At 46.4% G+C, this 7,971-nt stretch overlaps 1 protein-coding gene across 1 annotated transcript in view; it reads left to right on the top strand.

Annotated features, from left to right (window-relative positions):
* Positions 1 to 19: 19 nt before the first annotated feature.
* The window catches only part of SLC41A1 (solute carrier family 41 member 1), a 16,574-nt gene continuing 8,622 nt past the window's right edge, over positions 20 to 7,971 (top strand). The window contains exons 1-2 of the mRNA XM_005428123.2: positions 20 to 1,090; positions 4,821 to 4,928. Coding sequence (XP_005428180.1) covers positions 755 to 1,090; positions 4,821 to 4,928 — 444 coding nt within the window. The 5' untranslated portion in view covers positions 20 to 754. The remainder of the gene's footprint in view (positions 1,091 to 4,820; positions 4,929 to 7,971) is intronic.

Below are 7,971 nucleotides of genomic sequence, written 5' to 3'. Positions count from 1 at the left end.
CAAGCGCGTTGGATGCCAGGCTGCCCCAATGCCAGCCCCCACCCTGCAGCCGGGCCAGCTCCGTGAGTAACCAACCCTCGCTGGGAGCTGCTGTTACTGCGAGTAACAGGAACTGGGCTCGCCTCGTGCTGCTGGGAGAGCAATCCTGCTGCGGGAGGAGGAGGAGGGCGGCAGTGGCACTCGGAGCCTGCTGGAATCGCTGGCTGTTCTGGCAGAAAGCCCGCAGGAGCCTTCGGAGGGGAATCCTGCAGAGGGACGGTGCCGCTGGAGGAAGCGGCAGAGCCCTGGCGGCAAGAAGAGCCTGACTGGGATCATGTCTAAAAGCCAGTCCTCTCCTTCAGTGTTCCTTTAAGCTTCTGCATCCTTTACTTCATCTGTTTTTCCCTCTGCCCCGTCACATCTGCTGGAAAAAAGCCGGGAGGAGATGCACTAAGGCATCGCGCATTTGGGAAGGAGAGCTCGGGTCGTGCCTCGGCGGCTGCAGCAGCACAGGGCGCTGGGGAGGAGCAGAGCCAGGGGGGACTGAGCCATTCCCAGCTCCTGCCGTGTCCCCTGTGCTCCGTGTCCCTGCTTGATGGGGATCTCTGCCGCAGGAGCAGGCTCCGCACTCCCGGGCGGGCGAGCAGGGCTGGCACAGCTCCCTCCTGGATGCTGGCAAGGCCGTGTGGATAGGCTGCTGGCAGAAGATCCCTCCTGGAGCAGCTGCTGGCTGTAGGCCCAGCGAGCCAAGGGTCAGGAGAGCGTGTCCTGCAGCATGACATCCACGCTGGAGCGCAAGGATTCCCCCCAGGCCAACGGGGACTGCGGGCAGCCCGCGGGGCCCGAGCATTTCCTGCGGCCCGAGGGCACCGGCGTGGACCTGGTGGTGCTGGAGTCCCGTGCCAACGCCAAAGGGGTGAGGGAGGAGGATGCCCTGCTGGAAAACGGCAGCCAGAGCAACGAGAGCGATGACACCAGCACGGAGCGGGGGCCTGAGCCCCCCTCGCCCCTCAAGGAGACCTCGTTTTCCATCGGGCTGCAGGTGCTGTTCCCCTTCCTGCTGGCTGGGTTTGGGACTGTGGCTGCTGGGATGGTGCTGGACATCGTGCAGGTATGGCTGGGATGGGGCTGGGATGGTGCAGGTGGGGCTGGGATGGGGCTGGACATGGTGCAGGTAGGGCTGGTGCTCCCCTGGCACTCTGCAGGGCTAGGTGGGATAAAGGAATAGCCAAGGAATGCCAAGGCTGCTTTGGCAACAGGGAGGGGGAAGAAAGAGTTTATCCCTGGTGTGCTGGGTGGGGAGGGGGAGATGGGGGAGCCCTCCAGCTCCTTGTCCCAGCCCTGGCTTTGTAAATTCAGCTCAGGTAATTGAAGGAGATGGAAGAGAAGTGAGGAATAAAGGAGGGGAGGGCACTCAGAGGAGAAGGTATGGGAGCTGAGACAGCTGGAGCCAAATCCCCTCCCTGCTGCTGCCTGGGGACACCCCAGCCCTGGGCCTGGCTCCTTTGTCCCTTTCCCGCTCAGGTGCTGGCTGTGCTGGCCCAGGCTGTGCCAGCCAGGTTAATGCTTCCCTGTGTGTGTGCCAGGCTCGTTCCAGAGCTTCCTGCCCCATTCCCTGTGCCCTGGAGGCACCCAGGGATGACAGGAGAGCTCCCCCTGACAGGCTGCGCTGGTGACTTTCAGGAAAGGCCAGCAGGGCGCTGGCAGCTGCCCCTGGATGAGAACAGAGGTGTTCCCTGTGGGAATGTGCCAGCCTGGCAGTGCTTGCATGTGGGAACGCTGCCTGTGCAGACTGAGCTGCTCCCACCACATCCCCCAAGCGTGCCTGGCAGCAGATCAGCTTCTCCTGGGCAGAGCCTCCCATCCCTGGGGCACAAAACTGGGCTTTGACATGGAGACACGGCCATTTGGGAGCTGTGGGCAGCCAAAAGCTGCTCAGCTTGGAGCTGCTGGGCTGGGTGAACAAGCGCTGGTGGTGTGGGCAGCGAGAGGCTCCGGTGTCAGCCCCTGTGCCAGGAAGTCAGAGGGGTTGTTTTGGGATTTGTGGGTGCTCAGGCAGCCACTCCTCAGTGCTGTCCTGCCCAGGGCAGCAGTTTCCCTGCGTGCCTTCGAGCTCTGCTCATCCTCTCGTGGTGGGACCTGCTGGGACAGCTGGGAAGTGACTCCAAACAGGAAAGGCTGGACAGGGGAAATTAGTCCGGGACAGCTTTACTGGAATCGTTTTCTGAAAAAAAAAAAAAAAAGGACGTTTCAAGCGTGTTTTCCCTTCACAAGGCTCTTGTGGAAGTTCCCCAAAGTGATTTGAGCCCAAGCTAAAGTTTTTCCTGGAGCAGGCGCTGCCCTTGTGGGCAGTGTTGACACATGGTGTTCATCACGTCAGTTCTCATCTTTCATACTCCAAACTACACGGAAGTCTTCAGCACTTTCACAGTGTTCTGGGCAGTTTTTGTCAGCAGCTATTTGCAATTCAGTCAATGACACAACTAAACTTTTCCTTCATAAAAAGTTCACCTTCAGGATGGCCTTTTAGAAAATCAGGATTTGAAGGAACAACAGAAATTTGAGAGCTACAGTAGAAGGGGCTGGGAGGCTCTGGCTCAGCCCTGTGTTCTGATTCCTGTGGCCTTTGGGAGTAAAACTTTGTAATTCCTGTGGAATTCCCACAGCAGCTCAGCCCTGTGTTCTCCTGCCCTGATTCCTGTGGCCTTTAGGAAGAAAACTTTGTAATTCCTGTGGAATTCCCACAGCAGCTCAGCCTGTGCTGCCAGCACGTCCAGCTCCCTTTAGCCTTGGGATTAAACCATGGCTGCGAAGGGGGATGGAGGATTTTTCCAGAACCTCCCAGGTCCAGCTCACCCCTCCAGAGCTGCATGGGATCCTGGGCAGAGCCTCAAGGATGATGATGATGATGATGATTATTATTATTATTTATTTCATATTTTATATTTTGTTTTATTTTAAATTTTATTATTTTTATTATTTTATTATGTTATTATATATTATATTATTTTTAAATTTCATTATTATATAATAAAGGCTATGAGCCTTTGCTGTGTCTTGCAAATATATATATATAAACTTTATATATATATATAAACTTTATATATATATATAAACTTTATATATATATATAAACTTTATATATATATATAAACTTTATATATATATATAAACTTTATATATATATATAAACTTTATATATATATATAAACTTTATATATATATATAAACTTTATATATATATATAAACTTTATATATATATATAAACTTTATATATATATATAAACTTTATATATATATATAAACTTTATATATATATATAAACTTTATATATATATATAAACTTTATATATATATATAAACTTTATATATATATATAAACTTTATATATATATATAAACTTTATATATATATATAAACTTTATATATATATATAAACTTTATATATATATATAAACTTTATATATATATATAAACTTTATATATATATATAAACTTTATATATATATATAAAGTTTATATATATATATTTGCAAGACACATCAAAGGCTCTCAGCTGACCAAACTCCAGCACTCAAATCTGCCAAAAACTGCAAGTATTGGGCAAAGCCTCTGCATCTTTCCCTGTTCTGGCCTCTGTGTGTGTAAACATTTTGTCTCTGGGGACTCTCTGGGGGATTTGCACTGGAAGTTGCTGGCTCAGAGCTGTTTTCTCAGCCCAGCAGGATGCTGTGCCCTGTGCTGCAAATGTCACAGAGGGAAAATCCCCGTGTGGCAGCAGGGAGGGCACTGGGGGTGCTCAGGGAAGTGCCAGAGGGGACAGGGAGGGGGTGGCACTGAGCCCAGAGCCAGGGCTGGCACCAGCCAGGGTGAGATGGGCTGGGTTTGGTGAGTGTGCTTTGGTGAGATGGGCTGGGTTTGGTGAGATGGGCTGGATTTATGGAATGTGCTTTGGTGAGATTTCCTGGTTTTATTGAATGTGCTTGGATGAAACGTGCTGGTTTTATTGAGCGTGCTTGGATGAGATTTCCTGGTTTTATTGAGCGTGCTTGGATGAGATGTGTTGGTTTTATTGAATGTGCTTTAATATGAGATTGGCTGGTTTTATTGAATGTGTTTGGTGAGATGTCCTAGTTTTATTGAATATGCTTTGGTGGGATGTTCTCGTTTTATTGAATGTGCTTTGGTGGGATGTTCTCGTTTTATTGAATGTGCTTTGGTCAGAGAGGAGTTGTGTTTATTGAATGTGCTTTGGTGAGATGGGCTGGTTTTATTGAATGTGCTTTGGTGGCATTTCCTGGTTTTATTGAAAGGGCTTTGGTCAGAGATTTGCTGGTTTTATTGGGTGTGTTTTGGTGAGATTTTCTGGTTTTATGGAATGTGCTTTGGTGAGATGTGCTGGTTTTATTGAATGTCCTTTGCTGGTTTTATTCAGTGTGCTTGGATGAGATTGGCTGGATTTATTGAATGTGCTTTGGTCAGAGATGTGCTGGTTTCATTGAATATACTTTGGTGAGATTTGCTGGTTTTGGTGAGACTTCCTGGTTTTATTGATTGTGCTTTGGTGAGAGATTTGCTGGATTTATGGAATGTGCTTTGGTGAGATTTGCTTCAATGTGCTTTGGTGAGATGTACTGATTTTGGTGAGATTGACTGGTTTTATTGAATGTCCTTTGCTGGTTTTATTGAATGTGTTTTGGTGAGATTTCCTGGTTTTATTGAGTGTGCTTTGGTGAGATTTTCTGGTTTTATTTGGTGTGCTTTGGTGAGATTTCCTGGTTTTATTGGGTGTGTTTTGGTGAGATTTCCTGGTTTTATTGAGTGTGCTTTAACCTTGCAGCACTGGGACGTCTTCAAACAGGTCACTGAGGTGTTCATCTTGGTCCCTGCTCTGCTGGGGCTGAAGGGGAACCTGGAGATGACGCTGGCATCCCGCCTGTCCACAGCTGTGAGTGCCCAGGAGCTTGGGGAGGGGTTGTGTCTGTGCTGGGGGGTGCCTGGGCAGCTAAAATCCCCAAATTTCCCCATCTGGGTGACCCCAGGCACCAGAGCCCGGGGTTCAGCTGTGCTGGGGAGGTGCTTACACCCTGCTGGCTGATGGGATTTGAAGGGTTAATGGTGCTGTGCTGGGCTGGGATCCAGCTGTTCCAGCAGGAGCTGGGCACAGGAGTGTCCCCAGGGCAGGGGGGGTGACAAGGGATGGGGGTCACAGCTGGGCTTGTGTCCTGCTGGGATTCACTCTGGCCATGGCGATTAATCAAATGTGGGGTTGAATCAAATATAGAATTGAATAAAATACAGGCTTTAATCAAATATAGAGTTGAATCACATGGAGTTGAATCCAATGATCTATTAGCACTTGTTGGTTTCATTTACTTCCTTCCACGCACATGTGCCTGTAGATCAACCAAAAATCAATGTGTGGGTTGCTTTAGCCAACTCAACAGGCTCCAACACCATAAGTTGAACAATTTGTAGCCCAGACAGCCCTTTGTGGCCTGTTTGGTGGGCAAGCAGTGGCCAGTACCCAGCTGTGACAGTTATTGCTGTGAGGCTGCCAAATCCCATAACCAAATTCTGCTGGGCTCATTCCCTTCCCCTGAGCCTGCCCTTGCTGCAGGAGGAGGCACAGCAGAGCTGCACAGGGCGATCTCTGGATCCTCTCCCTCTCCTCTTTGCTTTTTCTGTGTTTTGCTGCTTTAGAATGTGTTTGGAGATCGTTTACCAACAGGTGATTGTTTAATTAGTTTCATGTGGATTGTTTTGACTCTTTGGCCAATCAGGGCCGAGCTGTGTTGGACTCTGGAAAGAGAGTCACAAGTTTTTATTATTATTTTTTTAACCTTCTGTAAATATCGGTTTTGTATTCTTTAGGATAGTTTAGTATAGTATTCTTTAATATAATATATTAAAATAATAAATTAGCCTTCTGAAAAGAGTCAGATTTATCATTCCTTCCCTCATCTGGGGACCCACAAATATAATACAAGTGTTACATTCATGTTTTCCAAAAAATCTCTTCAAGATTTTTCTTCTAAGAAGCTTCAGAGAAAAAGGAAAACAATGATTATTTCATTGTTTTTTCAGTGTTTTGCTGCTTTGGGATGTGTTTGAAGTTTGTTTATCTGACAGGTGATTGTTTAATTAGTTTAATGTGAATTGTTTTGACTTATTGGCCAATTAGGGCCGAGCTGTGTCGGACTCTGGAAAGAGAGTCACGAGTTTTTATTATCTTTTTAACCTTCTGTAAGTATCCTTTCTGTATTCTTTAGTATAGTTTAGTATAGCATTCTTTAATATAATATATTAAAATAATAAATTAGCCTTCTGAAAAGAGTCAGATTTATCATTCCTTCCCTCATCTGGGCACCCACAAATACAATCCCAAGCTCTCTCCACAGCCTGGAGTCCTTTCTCAGGCTTTGGGCTCCTAATTAGTGCTGCCTTAAGGCACCTCAGAAATTCCTTTCACAATTAAGAGGCAAAACTCCCCCATTAGTTAAAGGATTAAGGGAGGTTATGCTAATCCCAGCCTAATTGCCATGGGGCTGGAATTTTAAGGTCAGGCTTCTCATGGAGCTCAAATTCCTGTGCTGGATGTGCTGCTCCACTCGGCTTTTTGTTGGTTTTCCCCGTTCCTTCCTCCTCTGTGCCCAGAATTTGCCCCAGAGATGGGAGCATCTCAGCAAAGCACATCCCACAGGGGGATTAATTAATCAATTAATTAATCAAATTAAGCAATTTCTGGATTTCTTATTTTATTTTCCAACTGAGAGGAGGAAATTGCTGCTGTTGTGCACAAGTTTGAAGAAGTTTAGGATGCAGTTCTGTAGGTTTGTGTGTCATAGCATGATTAGCTAAGAAAGCATGAGGCCATAAGATGAAATGTTTAAAGATTGGGTCAAAACCATAAATATCCTTGTTGGCAGTGTTTTATTGGTCAATAAATCCTTAAAAAGTCTGGTAACTAGAGGTCTTGAGACCTTCTGAGCCAGGCAGTGAAGATGTGAGCTGAACTCACCCTTCCTTCTGTGTAAAAAATAAGGAAAATAATTCCCATCATCTAAAAAAGTCAGAGGTCACATCTCTAACTCCTTCAAAATTCAAAATGCACCTCCAACGTGCATTTCCCACTTCAGTGTTTGAGCCTCTCCCTTGTTTCCTGAGTTCACCAGCTTCTAATGATGCAAATTGGGTATAAATTTACCAGCTGGGTACAAATTTACCCATTCTTCCCATGGAGACCCTGGAGGTGGCAGGGAGGAGCAGAGCTCATACCCTGCAGCAATTCCTCTGCCTTATTTTGCATCCTTCACCAGGAATTAAAGCCGTTTCCACCTCCTGGTCCTGGTTGGTCTCCCCCACAGTGATATTTACTGGGTTATTTTTTAATCCTGCTCATCCTGCTCAGCCTCTCCCGGTGCCAGGTGCCCCCTGTGCCAGGGCTGCCCGTTCCTCTGTGTGTCCCCACGTGTCCCCAGCCTTGTTTGCTCAGCTTGTCCCAGGAGCTTTTCCCTGGCTGTGCTGCTGCTCTGGGGGCTGACCTGGGGCAGCCTGACCCAGCCAGGGCCCGCAGGGTGAAATGCAGTTTGTGGCTGCAGGGGTGTCACGGATGTGTTTTATGAAAAATCCTTTTGCTAGCATCTTTTCTCCTGAGAAGCCTCAGGAACGAAATGTAAACAATAATTATCTGCTGCCGTGGAATGCAACAGGTGCATCTGTGATTGGTCTCATGGGGTTGTTTTTAATTAAAAATGTTTTTAATTAATGGCCAGTCACAGTCCAGCTGTATCAGACTCTCTGGTCAGTCACAAGATTTTATTGTCATTGCTTTTCTATTCCTTTCTAGCCTCCTGATGAAATCCTTTCTTCTATTCTTTTAGTATAGTTTTAGTATCTCATTTTCATATAATACATAATATAAAATATAAAATATATAATATAAAATATATAATATATAATATATACTGTATATTATATATAATATAATG

The sequence above is a fragment of the Geospiza fortis genome, unplaced genomic scaffold (assembly GCF_000277835.1).
Source record: "Geospiza fortis unplaced genomic scaffold, GeoFor_1.0 scaffold391, whole genome shotgun sequence".
NCBI lineage: Eukaryota > Metazoa > Chordata > Aves > Passeriformes > Thraupidae > Geospiza > Geospiza fortis.
This window is presented reverse-complemented; position numbering and strand designations above follow the sequence as displayed.